The sequence below is a fragment of the Dendrobates tinctorius genome, unplaced genomic scaffold (genome assembly GCF_039654945.1).
Source record: "Dendrobates tinctorius isolate UK_male_01 unplaced genomic scaffold, ASM3965494v1 ptg000143l, whole genome shotgun sequence".
NCBI lineage: Eukaryota > Metazoa > Chordata > Amphibia > Anura > Dendrobatidae > Dendrobates > Dendrobates tinctorius.
The window spans coordinates 10,174,449-10,201,877 of NW_027361810.1; the positions used below are offsets into that span (position 1 = coordinate 10,174,449).

Sequence of the window (27,429 nt, forward strand, 5' to 3'; positions counted from 1 at the left end):
TGTACTGTGCTCCTCTATACAGGGTCACAATACCAGTGCTGTATACTATGTACTGTGCTCCTCTATACAGGGTCACAATAACAGTGCCGTATACCATGTACTGTGCTCCTCTATACAGGGTCACCATAACAGTGCCGTATACCATGTACTGTGCTCCTCTATACAGGGTCACCATAACAGTGCCGTATACCATGTACTGTGCTCCTCTATACAGGGTCACAATAACAGTGCCGTATACCATGTACAGTGCTCCTCTATACAGGGTCACAATAACAGTGCCGTATACCATGTACTGTGCATCTCTATACAGGGTCACAATAACAGTGCCATATACCGTGTACTGTGCTCCTCTATACAGGGTCACAATAACAGTGCCGTATACCATGTACTGTACTCCTCTATACAGGGTCACAATAACAGTGCCGTATACCATGTACTTTGCTCCTCTATACAGGGTCACAATAACAGTGCCGTATACCATGTACTGTGCTCCTCTATACAGGGTCACAATAACAGTGCCGTATATCATGTACTGTGCTCCTCTATACAGGGCACAATAACAGTGCCGTATACCATGTACTGTGCATCTCTATACAGAGTCACAATAACAGTGCCGTATACCATGTACTGTACTCCTCTATACAGGGTCACAATAACAGTGCCGTATACCATGTACTTTGCTCCTCTATACAGGGTCACAATAACAGTGCCGTATATCATGTACTGTGCTCCTCTATACAGGGTCACAATAACAGTGCCGTATATCATGTACTTTGCTCCTCTATACAGGGTCACAATAACAGTGCCGTATACCATGTACTGTGCTCCTCAATACAGAGTCACAATAACAGTGCCGTATACCATGTACTGTGCTCCTCTATACAGGGTCACAATAACAGTGCCGTATACCATGTACTGTGCATCTCTATACAGGGTCACAATAACAGTGCCGTATACCATGTACTGTGCTCCTCTATACAGGGTCACAATAACAGTGCCGTATACCATGTACTGTGCTCCTCTATACAGGGTCCCAATAACAGTGCCGTATACCATGTACTGTGCTCCTCTATACAGGGTCACAATAACAGTGCCGTATACCATGTACTGTGCTCCTCTATACAGGGTCACAATAACAGTGCCGTATACCATGTACTGTGCTCCTCTATACAGGGCCACAATAACAGTGCCATATACCATGTACTGTGCTCCTCTATACAGGGTCACAATAATAGTGCCGTATACCATGCACTGTGCTCCTCTATACAGGGTCACAATAACAGTGCCGTATACCATGTACTGTGCTCCTCTATACAGGGTCACAATAATAGTGCCGTATACCATGTACTGTGCTCCTCTATACAGGGTCACAATAACCGTGCCGTATACCATGTACTGTGCTCCTCTATACTGGGTCACAATAACAGTGCCGTATACTATGTACTGTGCTCCTCTATACAGGGTCACAAAAACAGTGCCGTATACTATGTACTGTGCTCCTCTATACAGGGTCACAAAAACAGTGCCGTATACTATGTACTGTGCTCCTCTATACAGGGTCACAATAACAGTGCCGTATACTATGTACTGTGCTCCTCTATACAGAGTCACAATAACAGTGCCGTATACCATGTACTGTGCTCCTCTATACAGGGTCACAATAACAGTGCCGTATACCATGTACTGTGCTCCTCTATACAGGGTCACAATAACAGTGCCGTATACCATGTACTGTGCTCCTTTATACAGGGTCACAATACCAGTGCTGTATACCATGTACTGTGCTCCTCTATACAGGGTCACAATAACAGTGCCGTATACCATGTACTGTGCTCCTTTATACAGGATCACAATAACAGTGCCGTATACCATGTACTGTGCTCCGCTATACAGGGTCACAATAACAGTGCTGTATACCATGTATTGTGCTCCTCTATACAGGACCACAATAACAGTGCCGTATACCATGTACTATGCTCCTCTATACAGGGTCACAATACCAGTGCCGTATACCATGTACTGTGCTCCTTTATACAGGATCACAATAACAGTGCCATATACCATGTACTGTGCTCCTCTATACAGGGTCACAATAACAGTGCCGTATACCATGTACTGTGCTCCCCTATACAGGGTCACAATAACAGTGCCGTATACCATGTACTGTGCTCCCCTATACAGGGTCACAATAACAGTGCCGTATACCATATACTGTGCTCCTCTATACAGGGTCACAATAACAGTGCCGTATACCATGTACTGTGCTCCCCTATACAGGGTCACAATAACAGTGCCGTATACCATGTACTGTGCTCCTCTATACAGAGTCACAATAACAGTGCCGTATACCATGTACTGTGCTCCTCTTTACAGAGTCACAATAATAGTGCCGTATACCATGTACTGTGCTCCTCTATACAGGGTCACAATAACAGTGCCGTATACCATGTACTGTGCTCCTCTATACAGGGTCACAATAACCGTGCCGTATACCATGTACTGTGCTCCTCTATACCGGGTCACAATAACAGTGCCGTATACCATGTACTGTACTCCTCTATACAGGGTCACAATAACCGTGCCGTATACCATGTACTGTGCTCCTCTATACAGGATCACAATAACAGTGCCGTATACCATGTACTGTGCTCCTCTATACAGGGTCACAATAACAGTGCTGTATACCATGTACTGTGCTCCTCTATACAGGGTCACAATAACCGTGCCGTATACCATGTACTGTGCTCCTCTATACAGGGTCACAATAACAGTGCCGTATACCATGTACTGTGCTCCTCTATACAGGATCACAATAACAGTGCCGTATACCATGTACTGTGCTCCTCTATACAGGGTCACAATAACAGTGCTGTATACCATGTACTGTGCTCCTCTATAAAGGGTCACAATAACCGTGCCGTATACCATGTACTGTGCTCCTCTATACAGGGTCACAATAACCGTGCCGTATACCATGTACTGTGCTCCTCTATACAGGGCCACAATAACAGTGCCGTATACCATGTACTGTGCTCCCCTATACAGGGTCACAATAACAGTGCCGTATACTATGTACTGTGCTCCTCTATACAGGGTCACAAAAACAGTGCCGTATACCATGTACTGTGCTCCCCTATACAGGGTCACAATAACAGTGCCGTATACCATGTACTGTGCTCCTCTATACAGGGTCACAATAACAGTGCCGTATACCATGTACTGTGCTCCTCTATACAGGGTCACAATAACAGTGCCGTATACCATGTACTGTGCTCCTCTATACAGGGTCACAATAATAGTGCCGTATACCATGTACTGTGCTCCTCTATACAGGGTCACAACACCAGTGCTGTATACCTGTACTGTGCTCCTCTATACAGGGCCACAATACCAGTGCCATATACCATGTACTGTGCTCCTCTATACAGGGCTACAATAACAGTGCCGTATACCATGTACAGTGCTCCTCTATACAGGGTCACAATAACAGTGCTGTATATCATGTACTGTGCTCCTCTATACAGGGTCACAATACCAGTGCTGTATACCATGTACTGTGCTCCTCTATACAGGGTCACAATAACAGTGCTGTATACCATGTACTGTGCTCCTCTATACAGGGCCACAATAACAGTGCCGTATACCATGTACTGTGCTCCTCTATACAGGGCCACAATAACAGTGCCGTATACCGTGTACTGTGCTCCTCTATACAGGGCCACAATAACAGTGCCGTATACCGTGTACTGTACTCCTCTATACAGGGTCACAATAACAGTGCTGTATACCATGTACTGTGCTCCTCTATACAGGGTCACAATACCAGTGCCGTATACCATGTACTGTGCTCCTCTATACAGGGTCACAATATCAGTGCCGTATACCATGTACTGTGCTCCTCTATACAGGGCCACAATAACAGTGCTGTATACCATGTATTGTGCTCCTCTATACAGGGCCACAATAACAGTGCCGTATACCATGTACTGTGCTCCTCTATACAGGGCCACAATAACAGTGCTGTATACCATGTACTGTGCTCCTCTATACAGGGTCACAATAACAGTGCCGTATACCATGTACTGTGCTCCTCTATACAGGGTCACAATATCAGTGCCGTATACCATGTACTGTGCTCCTCTATACAGGGTCACAATACCAGTGCCGTATACCATGTACTGTGCTCCTCTATACAGGGTCACAATAACAGTGCCGTATACCATGTACTGTGCTCCTCTATACAGGGCCACAATACCAGTGACGTATACCATGTACTGTGCTCCTCTATACAGAGTCACAATAACAGTGCCGTATACCATGTACTGTGCTCCTCTATACAGGGTCACAATAACAGTGCCGTATACCATGTACTGTGCTCCTCTATACAGGGTCACAATAACAGTGCCGTATACCATGTACTGTGCTCCTCTATACAGGGTCACAATACCAGTGCTGTATACCATGTACTGTGCTCCTCTATACAGGGTCACAATAACCGTGCCGTATACCATGTACTGTGCTCCTCTATACAGGGCCACAATAACAGTGCCGTATACCATGTACTGTGCTCCTCTATACAGAGTCACAATAATAGTGCCGTATACCATGCATTGTGCTCCTCTATACAGGGTCACAATAACAGTGCCGTATACCATGTACTGTGCTCCTCTATACAGGGTCACAATACCAGTGCCGTATACCATGTACTGTGCTCCTCTATACAGGGCCACAATACCAGTGCCATATACCATGTACTGTGCTCCTCTATACAGGGTCACAATACCAGTGCCGTATACCATGTACTGTGCTCCTCTATACAGGGTAACAATAACAGTGCCGTATACCATGTACTGTGCTCCTCTATACAGGGTCACAATAACAGTGCCGTATACCATGTACTGTACTCCTCTATACAGGGTCACAATAACCGTGCCATATACCATGTACTGTGCTCCTCTATACAGGGCCACAATAACAGTGCCGTATACCATGTACTGTGCTCCTCTATACAGGGTCACAAAAACAGTGCCGTATACCATGTACTGTGCTCCTCTATACAGGGTCACAAAAACAGTGCCGTATACCATGTACTGTGCTCCTCTATACAGGGTCACAAAAACAGTGCCGTATACCATGTACTGTACTCCTCTATACAGGGCCACAATAACAGTGCCGTATACCATGTACTGTGCTCCTCTATACAGGGCCACAATAACAGTGCTGTATACCATGTACTGTGCTCCTCTATACAGGGTCACAATAACAGTGCCGTATATTATATTGGGTTACATCCATGCAGTGCCCAAATAATAGCGCCATATACCATGCCTTGTGATACCACTATACAGGGTCAGAATGATGGTGCCATACAGTGCACAAAGGACCTTGTCATATAGTGCTAAACATGACCAAATACTAGTACCGTACACTGTACTGTGCTGTCCATTTCACGCCAAAATAACAGTGCCATACAATATTATAAAACATGTAGTGAACTAGGTTCACACCGTGTCAAACAGTTCATACCATGTTCTATGCCACTGGTGGCGAACCTATGTCACGCGGCATCGCCTCAACCTTGTTCCGGAGCTGCAGCTTCCTGCCTCACACACTGAGCGGCGCGGCCACGGTTGGATGACATCATTATTTAGCTCCGCGGCCCCTGTGCCAGTGAGAGGAAGAAAGCTGCCGGTGCGCGGAGTGGTGAGTGTGGCCGCTGTGCCAGTGAAGCGGCTGTGGAGTGTGGGTGTGTGTGTGTCAGATGGGGAGAGGGCCAATGATAGCGGTGATGGGGAGAGGGCCAATGATGGGAGTGATGGGGAGAGGGCCAATGATGGGAGTGATGGGGAGAGGGCCAATGATGGGAGTGATGGAGAGAGGGCCAATGATGGGAGTGATGGGGAGAGGGCCAATGATGGCGGTGATGGAGAGAGGGCCAATGATGGGAGTGATGGGGAGAGGGCCAATGATGGGAGTGATGGGGAGAGAGCCAATGAAGGGAGTGATGGGGAGAGAGCCAATGAATGGAGTGATGGGGAGATGGCCAAGGAGAGGGCCAATGATGGGAGTGATGGTGAGAAGGCCAAGGAGAGGGCCAATGAAGGGCAGAGGGCCAATGATGGGAGCGATGGAGAGAGGGCAACAATGGTGGTGGGGGATAGGACAATGAAGGGGTGATAGGGAGGAGGAAATGATGGAGATGGTGGAATGGGCAATTTCTGTATGAAGGGGATCATGATGGGGCATATTTCTACATGAATGAGATCATGATGGGGCATATTTCTACATGAAAGGGATCATGATGGGGCATATTTCTGCATGAAGGGGATCATGATGGGGAATATTTCTGCATGAAGGGGATCATGATGGGGCATATTTCTACATGAATGAGATCATGATGGGGCATATTTCTGCATGAAGGGGATCATGATGGGGCATATTTCTGCATGAAGGGGATCATGATGGGGCATATTTCTGCATGAAGGGGATCATGATGGGGCATTTGGCACATGTTGGCACCTCGTCATAAATAATTGGGTTTTAGGTTGCAGTTTGGGCACTCGGTCTCAGAAAGGTTCACCATAACTGTTCTATGCTATAGAGGCCAAAGAATACGCCACCATATTCACCATGTAGTGTGATGCCTGTGACCAGGTCAAAATGTAAGAGCCATGCAATGCTATCCATCATGTAATGTGCAGTGTCCATACAGTGCTCACATAACCGTCCCATAAAATCCAATAAAACATGTAGTGTGTTACCTCCAGTGTGCCATATATTGTTCTATGTCCAGAGAGTGCCCAAATATCAGTGTTAAACTGGGTAGTTAGCGTGCACTCTAGTCAAATATAGACGAGGTGCAACGGACCAGTAGGTCCTAATTACAAGTTAATTAAATTCACCGCACACTCAAACAGACTTTATGCAAATAGGTGTTCCTGACAGGACGCCACCTCTGACAGGCGCGGGAGCGCTTCCTTCTCTCAGCACACATCAGCCATTTATCTTGGTATTTCTTCTTGAGAGATTCTCCTCTCCTTCTGCACCCTTTACAAACCTCCAATATTGGAATAAGCGATAATATGATAAAGGCTCGGGCTGAGCCGAAACGTCTTTTATTTGTATCGCTTCCACTGTGTGCTATATTCCTGTTTGGCTCCCACATGTAATAAAATGAACACCTATTTGCATAAAGTCTGTTTGAGTGTGCGGTGAATTTAATTAACTTCAAATATCAGTGTTATGCCGAGCTCTAAAAATGTTTTCTGTCCCTGACACCCCATACAGCGTGATGTCGTGATAGACAGCGGCTCGTGATGGCGTCATGGACAGCGGCTCGTGATGTCATCCTCCGTAGACGATGGCTCTAGACGGCCACATTTGCTGCATTTCCAGAGCCTGAAACTTCGGAGACATGGTGACCCTGAAGAACCTCACACTATGCAGCATTTCACAGCAGTGTCGTATCGACCGGACAGGAAAGATCAATAGTGAGGGTTTTTTTTCAACTTGTTCTAAAATCAGAATTAATTGCTGCTTATAAAAAGATCACAGATAAATGCAGCTCTTGTTCCAATCATGAAGTTTGAAACTTGTAATACAGAGGAACATTGCCCCTAAAACTGATAAAAGGAAGTGTCATCTTCACACTCCATCAATCTGATGTCAATTAGATGAGATAGAACATGCCATGACATCACAAGTGCAACCTGGCCATAAAGTGATGACATCACACAATCTCGGCGAACTCCCAAGACTTCTGCTACCACCGAGAAGCATCAAGCAGAGGATCTGACAACAGACTTATCTTGGGATGTAAGCAATGGTCTAGCTAAATAGGTTACATCAAAACCAGGACCCCAAAGGCAATCCCATTATCACCCTATTATCTTGTAGAATGTAAGTCCGCAAGGACAGGGTCCTCTCCCCTCTGTCATCGTAAATTTGTTTACTGTAAACAATATCTATAACTTTGTATGTAACCCCCCTTCTCATGTACAGCACCATGGAATTAATGGTGCTATATAAATAAATAATAATAATACAGAGTAAAGATATTGTGTAGAATTTCTGAGGGGTCTAGTCTGGGGTCTCTAGTAATTTTAGGGCCTGAGTTCAGGATTAATTTAGTGGTCTGAAATTTTGCAAAAATCATGCAAAAGACAAAAAGGGTCAGATGGCAAAGCCCAAGCTGGGTTCCCATGATGGTGCCAGGTTTTACCCTTACTGGCACTCTTGCATCAGGTCTTTACTCCTTTATTTGGTGGCGATGGGAGTTCCTCTGTAAAGTGAATTCTCACCCAACAGCAAATCTTTGGAGGTCCAACCAGGGCTCCAAGGGCCCATTATATTTGCGCCCCTTTAAGCAGCACAGTATAAGTGGTGGTAATGCTAACATTGGATTATGTGGTCCCGATACCTCAAGCACCCAATCTGTATCTCCTGGCTTCAGAGAGGCTACAAACATCACTAGGTGAACCCTGAAAATTATCTGAACCTCCAATTTTCCAGAACACATTCCTAGAATCCCCCACTAAATTTAGCTGCATTTCGCCAAGCGCTTCTGAAAAAAGCAAAGATGTTTACATCGAAAAGCAAATTAAGAATCACATCTTCTACAAGTGGTAATCCTGAGACGTCGGCTGTGCGACAGGAAAAGTCAGCAAACAGGATGATAAGGTGAACTGCGGGGCCGCCTGTCCGGACACCCCGAAATACCTGCTGATCACACACACATCCTGGCAGGTATCTGTAGGTGTGAAGTCATCAATGCAGACGTTATCAGAACCATTGTATGCCTTTAATAGGAGTTCAAGTATGTCAGACACCAGGGTATTCATCAGGCTGCCAGCTATAATAACCCATTATGACTCCATGATCACATTTTAGGGTGGGAGTTTGCTGATGTGATAGAATACGGGGGCACCCTTACTAACTAGGGTTTAAACTGCCTTGATCAGAAGGATGTCAGGTGTAAAAAAAAAAAAAAGGTAAGTGCTAACTCAACCACAGCAGACTCAGTCCTAAAATAAGCCGTTAAGGCAAGTTTCGATGCAGTGTATCAGCTTGGAGTTCAGACTGTTTATCTCGCAGAGCATTGTCCAGAATGATACAATTGTAGCAAACCATCAGAAGCCAAACATACAAGAAAGTTGTTGAAGGCCTGTTTCACACTTCAGTTTTTTTACGTCAGTCAAAATCCGCCGTTTTGCAAACAAAAACGGATCCCCCATTTTTTGGGGCGCATACGTTTTTTTTTCCCATTGACTTGCATTGCGGCTGATTTTGACGGATGGTCATCCTTTGCATCCGTTTTTTGATGGATCCGTCATAATTTTGGCGTCCACTGTCTGGAGTGGACGGACAATGAAACGTTTTTTGTGTGCGTTAAAACAGCGGATAGCAACAGATCCGTCGCTGTCCACTATGCGTTATAATGGACGCCTATGGGCGGCGGATCCGTTGCCAACCGTTAATTGATGTAATCCGGGAACGGATCCGCCTTTTTATACTGAGAATGCCCAAAAGAATTTCATTTCATGATTTTTAACTCCAAATCCTGTTCTGGCAGCTAAAATTTTTCTCTCTCTTCTCTCTCTCTTTTCTCTCGCTCTCCTCCTTTCCAGAGTCGTGTTACTTTAAATTTCATGCACTAGCGACTAAAGCGGATCCGTACAAAAAACGGATCCGGTGGCATCCGTTTGTCACAAAAAGGAAACAGATCCGTTTTTTCACACTCTGGCGGATTTTGACTGACGCCAGAAAACTGAAATGTGAAACAGGCCATACTTGAAAAAAATGAGGAATTAAAACACAAACTATATTACAAAGTTGCAGAACTTTTCATTGTACAATGAATAAGGCTGGTTTCACACTTGCGTTTTATTGCGCTGCTATTTAGCGCCAAAAAAACATGCGTTTTTTCCCCTATACTTTAACATGGGTGCGCTTATGCATTTACGCGTTTGTATGCGCATGCGTTTTTTTTGCAGTGTGCGATCGGGCGCACAAAATGCATCCTGTTACATTTTTTGTGCGTCCGACTTGCCCCCAAAAAACGCATGCGCACGCAATGCGTTTTTTTTTTACAGCAAAACACCCATTAAAGTCTATGGGCACGCATTGTAATGCGCACGTATGCGCAAAAAAACATGCGTTTTTTTTTTTAAAAATGCACCAAAACCCGCAAAAAATGCACACAAACGCATGATGCGTTTTTTTCATGCGTTTGTGTGCGCAAAAAACGCGCAGCAAAAAAACGCAAGTGTGAAAGTAGCCTAAGCCTCATTTACATACAAGCGGCGAACCCCTTTCAGTTGTAGAGTTTGAGCCTGCCATGACGGGGCAGCCGGTACTTGTACAATAGGTCACGTATTAAGTGCATATTCTGCACGGTGCATCGTTTTTAATTTGCAGGAGCGTGCCCATCTCCCTGCTTCCGCGCACAAGGCTCGGCCTCCTGTCTGATGTGTGCCCGGGATAGCCAACAGTGTAGAACAGTAAACAATGTGTCAAAGTCCGCGCGGCGAGTAATCAGGAGCCGCCCCTTTTATTGACTTTCCACCATAAATACGGCTCAATATAACTTTATAACTTCACTGCAAGTAAAAAATATTAAATTGCGTCACACTGTTCAGTTTAGCTACACGGAATGAAGAATAGATCTGCAAGCGTCAGATTTACTTATCTTCTATCCATGTCATATGCTCCGGTCACAGCCAAAGCTGAATTCTGAAAGCAGTGCATTGTGGGGCTTCAGATGATCCACAATAATAGGAAAAGTCACTTGGGTGACAGCGGAGCGAAGCTCATCTACAAACACCTACAAATTCCGAGCAGTAAAAAAAGAACATAAAAAAAAAAATTAACCTTGAGATGTGACTGGAGGATAAAATTACACCACAATTTACGATGAAAGCAAAATGTGTGCAAAAGCAAAAGGCAATTTATTAGACCGCAATGGCGCAAAATGCCAAACATGCTGCAAGCGACCAATAAAAAGCATCACAAAGCCGCAGAGAGCGATAGTCAGCTGTGAGCGGACGGTAATTCAGCCCAATGCCAAAGAGCCACATAATGTGGAAATGACAGAAATCTTACAGGATTCGTGTAATTGCCCAAAAAAAGCAAAATCTGTTTCAAACTGGTATTTTTGAACTTAATGGTAACATTAACATTATTTGTGCACTGTATGGCGCCATTATTTTTGCACTATACAGCGGTATAATTTGGTAACTGTTTTAGCTTTTTTTTATTTACAGGCTTTTTTACACTGTAGTTTGGGCACTGTATAGTGGCATTACATGGAAACTGTTTGGAAATATTATTTGGACAACGTGTTGTATTATTAATTGAGTACTGTTTAGCAGTAATAGGCAAGTACATCATTACCCTGAATGGAGTCATTATACAGTGATCCTATATGAGCGCTATATGGCAACTCTGACTGTAGATTGTTATTATTGGGGGCGTAGTATAGTGGCATCATTTGGGCACTATATGGTGGACTTATTTGAGCATTGTATGGTGGACTTATTTAGGCATTGTATGGTGGACTTATTTGGGCACAGTATGGTGGACTTATTTAGGCATTGTATGGTGGACTTATTTGAGCACAGTATGGTGGACTTATTTGAGCACTGTATGGTGGACTTATTTGAGCACAGTATGGTGGACTTATTTGGGCACTATATGGTGGACTTATTTGAGCACAGTATGGTGGACTTATTTGAGCTCAGTATGGTGGAATTATTTGAGCACAGTATGGTGGACTTATTTGCGCACTATATGGTGGACTTATTTGAGCACAGTATGGTGGACTTATTTGAGCTCAGTATGGTGGAATTATTTGAGCACAGTATGGTGGACTTATTTGAGCACTGTATGGTGGACTTATTTGAGCTCAGTATGGTGGACTTATTTGAGCATTGTATGGTAGGCTTATTTGAGCACTGTATGGTGGACTTATTTGAGCACAGTATGGTGGAATTATTTGAGCACAGTATGGTGGACTTATTTGAGCATTGTATGGTGGACTTATTTGAGCATTGTATGGTGGACTTATTTGAGCATTGTATGGTGGACTTATTTGAGCACTGTATGGTGGACTTATTTGAGCACAGTATGGTGGAATTATTTGAGCATTGTATGGTGGCCTTATTTGAGCACTGTATGGTGGACTTATTTGAGCATTGTATGGTGGACTTATTTGAGCATTGTATGGTGGACTTATTTGAGCACTGTATGGTGGACTTATTTGAGCACAGTATGGTGGACTTATTTGAGCACAGTATGGTGGAATTATTTGAGCACAGTATGGTGGACTTATTTGAGCACTGTATGGTGGACTTATTTGAGCACAGTATTGTGGACTTATTTGACAACTCTATGGTGGACATATTTGAGCACTGTATGACGCATTATTTGGGAATTGCTTTGGAATATTATTACGGCTTGGTATGGCGACATCATTTGAGCATGGTGTGTAATTTTCACTTTGGACACTGTATGGTAGTTATTTTTCTGGATACTAAAGTTATTGGGAACTCATTCCCTGCTTCCAAAAAAGGGCCCCATACAATGATTTTCCCATGAGCCTCTGCAATGTGAATGTTGGCTCCAAGGACCAGAACTGTCGCCCTATTACCAATCAGCCCGACCAAAATGGTCACTGACAAAACACAAATTAAAGTCATTTTTATAAATATATTCAGTTCTTTCTTAGCTATATCTGCTCCTTGGAAAGTTGGATGACAATCAATATGGCGGCTCTCCCATCTTGTGGACCCTCTGGAATGTCAGATCTGCCTAATTATGCAGAAATTTGCAAATGGGGAACATATCATTTCATAATTCCACAAATGTGCCATGTGGGACTTTTGGAAATATGGGTGATGACCCCTTTAGAAGGGTTAATGAGGCTAATTTAGTTGTCACTCAGCTTTTCCAGGAGCATTTTTACAAGACGGCGACTCCGGACATCCATTTACTGTACGTTCGTTAATTTCTAGACGATGTGAGAAGAGTTTTGCTGCACTTGTGAATTTTTCAGTGTCAAATAAATATTTCACATACCTCTGTAAGTATAAGCCCCCTCCAATATACACACACCTCACGACGAGAGCGGGAGAGGGACACGCAGAGCGATGCCGCTCCCTGGATTTTTCTGCAGCAACAAAACATTAAAAAAATGTATCACTACCATCCCTTCCAATGGGAGTGATTGTTCTGTTTCCAGCCACTCGCTCCTCTAATTAGGGGAATTCCTAACCCAGTAACATTTCCTTTATCAAGACATCTGCACAGAGATCCAGTGTTCTCCTTTACATCCAGTGTCCCCAAATACTCCCTATACGTCCTATCATCCAATATTGGAAATATATTCCTCCTCTCTGGGAAAGCAGCGCGACAACCACTGGATGCAAGACTGCAACTCCCACAGCAGGTTGTCACTGGGTCAGGAGTAGTATGACCATTGCTGCTGCCACAAGGGCTGACCTATAGGCTCCTCTTTAAAGGTTATGACTTCTTTTGAACACTGTATACAGCTTAGAATCAATTTTGGAAACTGTCAGCAAGTCTGTTATCAGACACACGCCTAACAGCTCAACTGAACTCCCATAATGCAGGGGGGCTGATAGTATTTCCTAAATCAGATGAAAATACTTCCTAGAATGCAAATAACCAGACCAAGCTCAATGCAGACATGAAACAAGCAGAAAGCAAAAGGTCGATCTTTGCCCCACTCAACTGCCTATGGGGCTGCTGAAAATAGCCGGACGCAGCAGATCAAAGACAATGAGAGGAGTGGAGGCCGAGCTTCCAAACCACTGCTTCATTAAGGATGAGGCTGCAGAACCCCAATATAGGAATTGCTAGGGGTCCCGGCACTCAGACCCCCAGCAATCAGTAAGTTATCACCCAATGTAATATATGTACACAGTGACTCCACCAGGAGAATAGTGAGTGCAGCTCTGGAGTATAATACAGGATGTAACACAGGATCAGTAATGTAATGTATGTACACAGTGACTGCACCAGCAGAATAGTGAGTGCAGCTCTGGAGTATAATACAGGATGTAACTCAGGATGAGTAATGTAATGTATGTACACAGTGACTCCACCAGAATAGTGAGTGCAGCTCTGGAGTATAATACAGGATGTAACTCAGGATCAGTAATGTAATGTATGTACACAGTGACTCCACCAGGAGAATAGTGAGTGCAGCTCTGGAGTATAATACAGGATGTAACTCAGGATCCGTAATGTAATGTATGTACACAGTGACTCCACCAGGAGAATAGTGAGTGCAGCTCTGGAGTATAATACAGGATGTAACTCAGGATCAGTAATGTAATGTATGTACACAGTGACTGCACCAGCAGAATAGTGAGTGCAGCTCTGGGTTATAATACAGGATGTAACTCAGGATCAGTAATGTATGTACACAGTGACTGCACCAGCAGAATAGTGAGTGCAGCTCTGGGGTATAATACAGGATGTAACTCAGGATCAGTAATGTAATGCATGTACACAGTGACTGCACCAGCAGAATAGTGAGTGCAGCTCTGGGGTATAATACAGGATGTAACTCAGGATCAGTAATGTAATGTATGTACACAGTGACTGCACCAGCAGAATAGTGAGTGCAGCTCTGGGGTATAATACAGGATGTAACTCAGGATCAGTAATGTAATGTATGTACACAGTGACTGCACCAGCAGAATAGCGAGTGCAGCTCTGGAGTATAATACAGAATGTAACTCGGGATCAGTAATGTAATGTATGTACACAGTGACTACACCAGCAAAATAGGGAGTGCAGCTCTGAAGTATGATACAGGATGTAACTAGTGATTTTTTTTTTACATTAAATACTTGCATACATTATATTGTTAAATCATGTAAGAAAGTGAATATAGACGATATAAGGAAATCCCTCTTGTTAGTGGACTTTTGGCTTGAGGACACTTTATGAGAACACTTGTGATGGAAGCAGCTGACATTCCACAGGTACAGATTTATAACTGGAGATAAGAAACAATATTGTTCTGAAACCTGAAGACTGGCAAAAAAGCTGGGTCTGTACAGTTGTCATTTCTTGGTTGCTAACTACTTCATCCCAAAGTCACTTATTGTCCTGACTGATCCATGTTGTTATATACACTGTGATATTTAGCATGTTCATTTACGTAGTATTATGCACAGCCTATAGTCCTCCATATAGTATAATGCACAGCCCAATACTTATTTCTCACTGCAAAATGCAAATAAATTTGTACAATGTAATTTTCTGGATTTTATTTTTGATATTGTAGCTCTCAATTTTAAAATTAACATACCCTTAAAATTACAGACTGTTCATGTCTTTGTCAGTGACTATGGGCTGTGCATTTTACTAGATGGATGACTATGGGCTGTGCATTATACTAGACGGATGACTGTGGGCTGTGCATTATACTAGATGGTTGACTATGGGCTGTGCCTTATACTATATGAAGGATATGGGCTGTGCATTATACAATGTGGAGGGCTATGAGCTGTTCATTATGCTATATGGAGGGCTATAGGCAGTGCATTATAATATATGGAGAACTATGGGGTCCATTATACTATATGGAGAACTCTGGGCTGTGCATTATACTATATGAAGGATATGGGCTGTGCGTTATACTACATGAATGACTATAGGCGGTGCATTATACAATATGGAGGCGTATAGGCTGTGCATTATACTATATGGAGGACTATGGGCTGTGCATTATATTATAAGAAGCACTATAGGATGCATTCTACTATATTGATGATTATGGGGGGCACAATATACTATCTGGAGGACTATGGGGGACGCATTGTACTACATCGAGAACTATGAAGGTTGCATTATACCATAAGGACTATGGAGCACATTTTACTATATGGAGAGCTATAGGGGTGCATTATACTACATAGATAACTATGAAGGGTGCATTATAATGTAAGAAGGATTATGGGGCACATTATACTACATGGAGAACTATGGGGGTGCATTATACTATATGGAGGACAATTGGGGGTGCATTTTACTATATGGATAACTATGGGGGTGCATTATACTATATGGAGGACTATGGGGGTGCATTATACTATATGGAGGACTATGGGGGTGCATTACACTATATGGAGGTCTATGGGGGTGCATTATACTATATGGAGGACTATGGGGGTGCATTATACTGTATGGAGGACTATGGGGGTGCATTATACTATATGGAGGACTATGTGGGTGCATTATACTGTATGGAAGATTATGGGGGGTGCAATATACTATATGGAGGACTATGGGGGTGCATTATACTATATGGAGGACCATGGGGGTGCATTATACTATATGGAGGACTATGGAGGGGTGCATTTAACTATATGGAGGACTATGGGGCACATACTATGTAAATGACTGTGGGATTGCGTTATCCTATATGGAGGACTATGGGGTGTGCATTATACTATGAAGATCTATGTGGGTGCATTATACTATATGGTGGACTATGGGGGTGCGTTATATGGATAACTATGGGGGTGCATTATACTATATGGAGGACTTGGGGGGTGCATTATACTATATGGAGGACTATGGGGAGTGTGTTATACTATATGGAGGACTATGGGGGTGCATTATACTATATGAAAGACTATGGGTGTGCATTATACTATATGGAGGACAATGGGGAGTGCATTATACTGCTGTTATGGGGCCCCATGACTTCTATGTATGCCCCTGGTGATTAGAATGGTTTATTTTTTCTATACATTAAAGAACAGCAGCAAAACTGGGGACATATATACCAGGATGCCTATATCTGCTGTATGCAGGTCAAACTCTGTTTGCAGTGGGTTTTGAAGACATATCTATAGTTAATGGCTGTAGCTTGGCTGCGAGTCTAAGGTAGTCCAAAATAAGCCCCGTTTCATTGAAGATGAAGGCTGCTGCACCGTCCTCCATGCTTTACATTGCTGCTCTGCTTGTTCACATTGAATTCTGTGTTTAAGCAGACAGTCAGATTTCTCAAGTCTGATTTTTATTGCGGTAGCGATATGATATTTATTAAACTAATGAAATTTAACATGAAATTGGTGCCCACACGGACAGAGAGGAACAACAACCCCCAATAATTAAACTCGGAAGCAACTCTGATCATTGCAAATCTGGCAGGAGGTAGACGTAAAAGATGCAGAATACCTCTTGTGCTCCTGAGTCACAGCATAGATAGTGATACAGAAATTCATTGAAACCCTCGAGATTTTGTCCGGATGGTGACTTTCCCCTCCTGAGCCATCACTTTTTATAGATTTGCATTGACTTATTTAAAGTATAGGTGATAAATGCCTGATTGCTCGAACCCCAACAATTCGTAGGCTGCCCCTCTTCCTCTTCACTGCAAGGCTTTAGTACGCTGTCACCAGGTCAAAGATGTCCGTTTTTGCTCTTATTTTCTTCCCGCTGCTCCCCTGAGTTTCCTTTTTGTGGTGCCAGAGACGTGAGAATTATCATGTAGTGTTGATATCATCTTTATCAAGCAAGAACTGGACAGTTTCCTCCATAAGTGCACATAAAGCAATGGCGAACGTAGCCTCCAGCGTCCAGCTCTACTCCCCATTACCTGCTCATCATACACTCAGCACTTTGTATGCAAATCGCTATATGAAAAGTATAACCCTCAACATCCACCCATGTGCACGCAGAAGTGACCGCAGTAAACCCCAATCTCTACGCACACACTTGAGCTACGTTCACATGGAGTAAAATGCTGCAAGTGTCTGCACCAACATACACAATAGCAATCTGCTCAATTATTGGGTTTTAGCTGAATTTTTTGCATGTTTTTCCTTATTTGTAGACATTTGTTTTGCACATTTGACACGGCAGGGTTTTTTTTGTGTATTTTTAGTGCAGCAACACTGGGGCTGTGCAGATAACATTGTGATTGCATTTTTAACATGCATTTAGCAGATCTTCCATAGAAGCCAAAGGAAAAAACTCACCAAGAGCAACACACATTTTCTTAAAATCACACGTTGATTGAATTGAAAAACGCAGCAGATTTTCTGCACAAAAAAACGAAGCATTTACGCTATCTAGGAATATGGCCATAATTAAGCCTCGTCGCCTCTATGTTACCTGGACCCCCGGGGGCTTCTAACCCAAACCAACCCCATGGTAGAGATCTATAGAGGATTTCTGAGGAACCACAGAGAGGAGCTGATTCTTACGGCCGTGGAACAATGATTAATGCAGCTACATTACAGCTGTCTGAATCCAGCCTTGTAGGGTAGAGGAAGCTCAGATATTGGGGGCTGTTTGTTAGGTTCCGCAGAGGGATTTTCCTCCCCTGAAAGCATACAGCTCCCTATATCTCAGCTTCCTGTGACTATGGGATAGTAACGTTATCTTTCTATCATTCCTGAAGTGAACCTGCTGTTGGTTGTTGCTCTCAGGACAATCTGTTGGCGATTTACAACCAGATCAAAGTCCACGTGACAATCAGATCTCAGACTACAAGTGACAATTTGTGACCAATTCTGCCAGCTGCAGATCTGTAGGTGATCAGTGCATCCATCCGGACAGCGGAGATTGTGGCCATTATCCAAGGAGGGTCATAACTGATCTGAGCAGATGCCAAACATTGCCATCTGATCTATGCACTTGAAGTACCGAAAAGCAGCAGTCCCATGTAACACCATTTAAATCCACTAATTACTGCTAATTCGGCAAATTCAAATTTAAAGCAAAATGACAAATGACGGAAGTAAGACTGAAATGTAACGTCACAGAGGTCTGCAGCTGTTGGGGAACTGCAAGTCCCAGCATTAGAGCTCAATGACGCATGACGGCAGTAACGACACTACACTAGTCTGCAATCTGAGGCTCTCAGCTGGAGGTGAACTACAACTCCCAGCATGACCGCTCACAAGCCTGAAGGTGTAAAAACACTTGATAGGAGTTTTCTGCAGTTCCCAGGCAATACTGGGAGGTGAGTTGTAGTTTCCAAAAGGCTGGAGAACCACCGGCTGCAGAATACAGGCTTAAAGCAGCTATTCTAATGAACGAATGGAGGACTTGCTGATATTTGTAGTGCCACAAAAGAAAAGCAACAGGTAGCCTGCCTATGCCCTGAGTGATATTACATGGGGAGACCATACAGCTTTACATTGCAGACTCTGTTCTATACTTTGTGAAACGGCAATTAAATCCCAAAATAACCAGTCAGCAGCTAGAAGACCCCTCATCATATAGGAAGAGAGAGACTCCCCTGTAATTACTGAGTGCAGGAACCATTAGCAACCAAACATCCTCCCTGGACATGAGCATAACTATCTGGATGTGCTGCAGATCTGCGGGTTGTTGCTATGTAGTCAGTGTGTAGCTGGCATCACCTGGATGATACCTAGTGGCTGATCCTGACATAAATCCAGAACATTCCCTGCTGTACATGGATCCCCATCATGGGCTGATCCCATAATCCAGCACCCTCTGCTATAAACTGTCCTCAGTTTCTCCCCACATTTCTGCCACCTGTCATGAGCCCAATCCACTGCTCAAAACTATGCCCAGGTGCTTACATAAGACCTCTGTGCCTTATCACCTGGGTAGCACCAATCTTAACGGCATCTCTTCCATGGCACCTGTCACCCTCACACCTCCAAACTGTTTAGGATCTTGCCGATGTAAATAAGCTACCACGTCACCTATTGGTGCTCACATGTGTCCACCCTAACCCATGTCACCTGTGTCCACCCTAACCCATGTCACCTGTGTCCACCCTTATCCATGTCACCTGTGTCCACCCTAACCCATGTCACCTGTGTCCATCCTAACCCATGTCACCTGTGTCCACAACTTATCCATGTCACCTGTGTCCACCCTAACCCATGTCACCTGTGTCCACCCTTACCCATGTCACCTGTGTCCACCCTAACCCATGTCACCTGTGTCCACCCTTATCCATGTCACCTGTGTCCACCCTAACCCATGTCACCTGTGTCCACCCTAACCCATGTCACCTGTGTCCACCCTTACCCATGTCACCTGTGTCCACCCTTACCCATGTCACCTGTGTCCACCCTAACCCATGTCACCTGTGTCCACCCTAACCCATGTCACCTGTGTCCACCCTTACCCATGTCACCTGTGTCCACCCTAACCCATGTCACCTGTGTCCACCCTAACCCATGTCACCTGTGTCCACCCTAACCCATGTCACCTGTGTCCACCCTAACCCATGTCACCTGTGTCCGGATCTCACTCATCGGTATCTTCCATAGAAGTCACCTCACCTATAACCTAAACTCCATTCATTGCCCACTTGCCATGATTGCACCATGCTATTTTGTTGTCACCCTCACCTTTGCCAGTCTCACACTCTTACTTTTTTCCCAACCCATCCTTATGTGTGATCTTCATCTTCCCACCTGTGCCAATCTCATCCCTTCCATAGTGCCACTATTACTACATAAGTGCCACCATTTTCCCTCTCATTGGTCACTTCCCACACATGTGCCCCATCTGTGCCAGCCTTAGCCCCTATTTTGTACATGACAATGTTAGTTTTTATTGTCACACTTCACTTGTGTCAGTCAGATCGCTTATTTTCTGCTATCAGTCTTATATGTGCCAATGTTCTCATCCCAGACCTGTGCCCCTGCCCTGTGCCAATCTGAACCCTCCACATGTGCCCCATCATAACCTAATTAGTGCCAACATCCTCGTCACCACCATTTTACCTGCACCAGTCTCATCTTCCTCCTAAATGCCATTGTCCCTCACACCTGTTCCAGTCTCATTGTCCTACTATGTGCCATTCTCTAGCCACACCTGGGCCAATCTCATAAACTTACTGTGCCATTCTTCCTCCTCACCTGTGCCAGTACCATCTCCCTCCTATGTGCCATTCTTTATCCACAAATGTGCCAGTCTCATTGCCCTCTTATATGCCATTCTCCATCACAGCTGTAACAGTCTCATCTTCCTATGTCCCATTCTCTCTCACGTGTGCCAGTCTCATCGCCCTTCTATGTGCCATTCTCTTTACCTGTACCAGTCTCATCTCCCTCCTATGTATCATTCTCCTCACCTGTGCCAGTCTCATCGCCCTTCTATGTGCCATTCTCCTCACCTGTGCCAGTCTCATCGCCCTTCTATGTGCCATTCTCCCTCACACCTGTGCCAGTCTCATCGCCCTCCTATGTACCATTCTCCTCACCTGTGCCAGTCTCATCACCCTCCTATGTGCCATTCTCCTCACCTGTGCCAGTCTCATCTCCCTCCTATGTATCATTCTCCTCACCTGTGCCAGTCTCATCGCCCTTCTATGTGCCATTCTCCTCACCTGTGCCAGTCTCATCGCCCTTCTATGTGCCATTCTCCCTCACACCTGTCCCAGTCTCATCTCCCTCCAATGTGCCATTCTTCTTCACACCTGTGCCAGTCTCACTGCCCTATGTGCCATTCTCCCTCTCACCTGTGCCAGTCTCATCGCCCTCCTATGTGCCGTTCTCCTCACCTGTGCCAGTCTCATCGCCCCCTATGTGCCAGTCTCCCTCACACCTGTGCCAGTCTCATTGCCCTCCTATGTGCCAGTCTCCTCACCTGTGCTAGTCTCATCGCCCTCCTATGTGCCATTCTCCCTCACACCTGTCCGTCTCATCGCCCTCCTATGTGCCAGTCTCCCTCACACCTGTCCCAGTCTCATCGCCCTCCTATGTGCCATTCTTCCTCACACTTGTGCCAGTCTCATTGCCCTCCTATGTGCCATTCTCCCTCACACCTGTCCCAGTCTCACCGCCCTCCTATGTGCCATTCTCCCTCACCAGTGCCAGTCTCATTGCCCTCCTATGTGCTATTCTCCCTCACACTTGTCCCAGTCTCATCGCCCTCCTCTGTGCCATTCTCCGCACCTGTGCCAGTCTCATCGCCCTCCTGTGCCATTCTCTCACCTCTGCCATTCTTCTCACCTGTGCCAGTCTCATCGCCCTCCTCTGTGCCATTCTCTCACCTGTGCCATTCTCCTCACCTCTGCCAGTCTCATCTCCCTCCTATGTGCAATTCTTCCTCACACTTGTGCGAGTCTCATTGCCCTCCTATGTACCATTATCCTCACCTGTGCCAGTCTCCTCTCCCTCACACCTGTGCCAGTCACATCTCCCTCCTATGTGCCAGTCTCCCTCACACCTGTACCAATCTCATCGCCCTCCTATGTGCCAGTCTCCCTCACACCTGTGCCAGTCTCATCGCCCTCCTCTGTGCCATTCTCCTCCCCTGTGCCAGTCTCATCACCCTCCTACATGCCATTCGCTTTACCTGTGCCATTGTCATCGCCCTCCTCTGTGCCATTCTTCCTCACACCTGTGCCAGTCTCATCACCCTCCTGTGCCATTCTCCCTCACCTGTGCCAGTCTCATCACCCTCCTGTGCCGTTCTCCCTCACCTGTGCCAGTCTCATAACCCTCCTGTGACATTCTCCCTCACCTGTGCCAGTATCATCTCCCTCCTATGTGCCATTCTCCCTCACCTCTGCCAATCTCATCTCCCTCCTCTGTGCCAGTCTCATCACCCTCCTGTGCCATTCTCCCTCACCTGTGCCAGTTTAATCTCCCTCCTGTGTGCCATTCTCCCTCACCTGTGCCAGTGTCATCTCCCTCCTATGTGCCATTCTCCCTCACCTGTGCCATTGTCATCGCCCTCCTCTATGCCATTCTTCATCACACCTGTGCCAGTCTCATCACCCTCCTGTGCCATTCTCCCTCACCTGTGCCAGTCTTATTGCCCTCCTATGTGCCATTCTCCCTCACCTGTGCCAGTCTCATCACCCTCCTATGTGCTATTCTTCCTCACACCTGTGCCAGTCTCATCACCCTCCTGTGCCATTCTCCCTCACCTGTGCCAGTCTTATTGCCCTCCTATGTGCCATTCTCCCTCACCTGTGCCAGTCTTATTGCCCTCCTATGTGCCATTCTCCCTCACCTGTGCCAGTCTCATCACCCTCCTATGTGCTATTCTTCCTCACACCTGTGCCAGTCTCATCTCCCTCCTATGTGCCATTCTCCCTCACCTGTGCCAGTCTCATCACCCTCCTGTGACATTCTCCCTCACCTGTGCCAGTATCATCTCCCTCCTATGTGCCATTCTCCCTCACCTCTGCCAATCTCATCTCCCTCCCATGTGCCATTCTCCCTCACCTCTGCCAATCTCATCTCCCTCCTATGTGCCATTCTCCCTCACCTGTGCCAGTCTCATCACCCTCCTGTGCCATTCTCCCTCACCTGTGCCACTCATCTCCCTTCTATGTGCCATTCTCCCTCACCTGTGCCATTGTCATCGCCCTCCTCTGTGCCATTCTTCATCATACCTGTGCCAGTCTCATCACCCTCCTGTGCCATTCTCCCTCACCTGTGCCAGTCTTATTGCCCTCCTATGTGCCATTCTCCCTCACCTGTGCCAGTCTCATCACCCTCCTATGTGCTATTCCTCACACCTGTGCCAGTCTCATCACCCTCCTGTGCCATTCTCCCTCACCTGTGCCAGTCTCATCACCCTCCTGTGCCGTTCTCCCTCACCTGTGCCAGTCTCATAACCCTCCTGTGACATTCTCCCTCACCTGTGCCAGTATCATCTCCCTCCTATGTGCCATTCTCCCTCACCTCTGCCAATCTCATCTCCCTCCTCTGTGCCAGTCTCATCACCCTCCTGTGCCATTCTCCCTCACCTGTGCCAGTTTAATCTCCCTCCTGTGTGCCATTCTCCCTCACCTGTGCCAGTGTCATCTCCCTCCTATGTGCCATTCTCCCTCACCTGTGCCATTGTCATCGCCCTCCTCTATGCCATTCTTCATCACACCTGTGCCAGTCTCATCACCCTCCTGTGCCATTCTCCCTCACCTGTTCCAGTCTTATTGCCCTCCTATGTGCCATTCTCCCTCACCTGTGCCAGTCTTATTGCCCTCCTATGTGCCATTCTCCCTCACCTGTGCCAGTCTCATCACCCTCCTATGTGCTATTCTTCCTCACACCTGTGCCAGTCTCATCTCCCTCCTATGTGCCATTCTCCCTCACCTGTGCCAGTCTCATCACCCTCCTGTGACATTCTCCCTCACCTGTGCCAGTCTTATTGCCCTCCTATGTGCCATTCTCCCTCACCTGTGCCAGTCTTATTGCCCTCCTATGTGCCATTCTCCCTCACCTGTGCCAGTCTCATCACCCTCCTATGTGCTATTCTTCCTCACACCTGTGCCAGTCTCATCTCCCTCCTATGTGCCATTCTCCCTCACCTGTGCCAGTCTCATCACCCTCCTGTGACATTCTCCCTCACCTGTGCCAGTATCATCTCCCTCCTATGTGCCATTCTCCCTCACCTCTGCCAATCTCATCTCCCTCCCATGTGCCATTCTCCCTCACCTCTGCCAATCTCATCTCCCTCCTATGTGCCATTCTCCCTCACCTGTGCCAGTCTCATCACCCTCCTGTGCCATTCTCCCTCACCTGTGCCACTCATCTCCCTTCTATGTGCCATTCTCCCTCACCTGTGCCATTGTCATCGCCCTCCTCTGTGCCATTCTTCATCATACCTGTGCCAGTCTCATCACCCTCCTGTGCCATTCTCCCTCACCTGTGCCAGTCTTATTGCCCTCCTATGTGCCATTCTCCCTCACCTGTGCCAGTCTCATCACCCTCCTATGTGCTATTCCTCACACCTGTGCCAGTCTCATCACCCTCCTGTGCCATTCTCCCTCACCTGTGCCAGTCTCATCTCCCTCCTATGTGCCATTCTCCCTCACCTGTGCCAGTCTCATCACCCTCCTGTGCCATTCTCCCTCACCTGTGCCATTCTCATCTCCCTCTTATGTGACATTCTCATCGCTCTCCTATGTGCCATTCTCCCTCACCTGTGCCATTGCCCTCCTATGTGCCATTCTCCCTCACCTGTGCCAGTCTCATCGCTCTCCTATGTGCCATTCTCCTCACCTGTGCCAGTTTCAGCTCCCTCCTATGTGCCATTCTCCCTCACCTGTGCCAGTTTCATCTCCCTCCTATGTGCCTTTCTCTTTACTTGTGCCATTGTCATCGCCCTCCTGTGCCAATCTCCTCACCTGTGCCAGTCTCATCGCTCTCCTATGTGCCATTCTCCCTCACCTGTGCCAGTCTCATCTTCCTCCTATGTGCCATTCTCCCTCACCTGTGCCAGTCTCATCGCCCTCCTCTATGCCATTCTCGCTTACCTGTGCCAGTCTCATCGCCCTCCTCTGTGCCATTCTCCCTCACCTGTGCCAGTCTCATCTCCCTCCTATGTGCCATTCTCCCTCACCTGTGCCAGTCTCATCGCCCTCCTCTGTGCCATTCTCCCTTACCTGTGCCAGTCTCATCGCCCTCCTCTGTGCCATTCTCCCTCACCTGTGCCAGTCTCATCTCCCTCCTATGTGCCATTCTCCCTCACCTGTGCCAGTCTCATCGCCCTCCTCTGTGCCATTCTCCCTTACCTGTGCCAGTTTCATCTCCCTCCTGTGTGCCATTCTCCCTCACCTGTGCCACTCATCTCCCTCCTATGTGCCATTCTCCCTCACCTGTGCCATTGTCATCGCCCTCCTCTGTGCCATTCTTCATCACACCTGTGCCAGTCTCATCACCCTCCTGTGCCATTCTCCCTCACCTGTGCCAGTCTTATTGCCCTCCTATGTGCCATTCTCCCTCACCTGTGCCAGTCTCATCTCCCTCCTATGTGCCATTCTCCCTCACCTGTGCCAGTCTCATCTCCCTCCTATGTGCCATTCTCCCTCACCTGTGCCAGTCTCATCGCCCTCCTCTGTGCCAGTCTCGCTCACACCTGTGCCCTCACCTGGGTCATGAGTCTGTCTGCCCCCGTGTTCTCCTCGTCCTTGAAGATAATGTCCGCGTTGTAGTTGGGGGTGAGCTCCTTGAAGCGCTCCGAGTTGCGGGCGATCTTGCCCTCGTACCTCCCGCTGGCCCCCAGCGTCTTCTCGGGCACATTGGGGCTGAACTGCTTGTAGGAGAGCGGGCTGAGCTTGGCAGGTCTTCGCCTCCTGCCCACCACCCTGCCCGGCCCACAGCCGTGCACCGCCGGGCTCAGGAGCAGCGCAGCGCCGCAGAGCAGCAGCACGAGCAGAGGGGGCAGCTGCATGGGGCGTCCGGTGCTCCCTGGGGCTGCCCTGGATCACGGGAGCTCCATCCGCCGCTCCTGCCCCGCAGCGACAATCCCGCGCCTGTGATCTCCGGACCCGATCAGCCGCAAAGTCTCTGCGTCCGGCGCTAAGTCCAGTGGGTTCTGCCTGCGCTCCAGCCGTGCGCTCCGGGGTCTGCGCTCCAGCCGTGCGCTCCGGGGTCTGCGCTCCAGCCGTGCGCTCCGGGGTCTGCGCCCCAGCCGTGCGCTCCGGGGTCTGCGCCCCAGCCGTGCGCTCCGGGGTCTGCGCCCCAGCCGTGCGCTCCGGGGTCTGCGCCCCAGCCGTGCGCTCCGGGGTCTGCGCCCCAGCCGTGCGCTCCGCAGGTCGCGCTGTGCTCTGCTCTTGTGGCGCTCTGCACTGTCCGCCCGTAATAAATAGTTCAGGCGGTTTGTTTTGGCACCTCGATCACACGGGAGGAGGGGGCGCGCTATATACCGGGGTCTGCGGAGCTCGCACTCACTCTCACGCCCACTGCTCCTCTCACCCGTCACCTATAATAATCAGTGCGGCCGCCGGGTCACCTCTGCAGGGCGGGGGCTCCAGCATCAGCAGCAGCCAGTCAGCCGGGGGATGTCACCGAGCTGTCACCCAGAGCTGTCAGTGTCTGCTGCCACATGTGAGCCGAGGAGGGGGCACCTGGTGCAAAACATACCACTGAGGGGGCACCTGGTGTAGAGTATACTACTGAGGGGGCACCTGGTGCAGAATATACCACTGAGGGGGCACCTGGTGCAGAATATACCACTGAGGGGGGCACCTGGTGCAGAATATACCACTGAGGGGGCACCTGGTGCAGAATATACCACTGAGGGGGGCACCTGGTGCAGAGTATACCACTGAGGGGGGGAACCTGGTGCAGACTATACCACTGAGGGGGCACCTGGTGCAGACTATACCACTGAGGGGGGCACCTGGTGCAGAATATACCACTGAGGGGGGCACCTGGTGCAGAATATACCACTGAGGGGGGCACCTGGTGCAGAGTATACCACCGAGGGGGCACCCGGTGCAAAACATACTACTGAGGGGGCACCTGGTGCAGAATACACCATTGAGGGGGCACCTGGTGCAGAATACATCACTGAGAGGGCACCTGGTGCAAAACATACCACTGAGGGGGCACCTGGCGCAAAACATACTACTGAGGGGGCACCTGGTGCAGAGTATACCACTGAGGGGGCACCTGGTGCAGAATACATCACTGAGAGGGCACCTGGTGCAAA

At 47.2% G+C, this 27,429-nt stretch overlaps 1 protein-coding gene across 2 annotated transcripts in view; it reads right to left on the minus strand.

Annotated features, from left to right (window-relative positions):
- IHH (Indian hedgehog signaling molecule) overlaps positions 1-26,727 on the minus strand; it is an 89,747-nt gene extending 63,020 nt beyond the window's left edge. Inside the window, exon 1 of one of the 2 annotated variants that reach the window (XM_073545424.1) lies at positions 25,864-26,727. In XM_073545424.1, coding sequence (XP_073401525.1) covers positions 25,864-26,166 — 303 coding nt within the window. In that variant the 5' untranslated portion in view covers positions 26,167-26,727. The remainder of the gene's footprint in view (positions 1-25,863) is intronic. The other variant, XM_073545425.1, reaches the window with a different exon arrangement.
- Between the last annotated feature and the right edge of the window lie 702 nt (positions 26,728-27,429).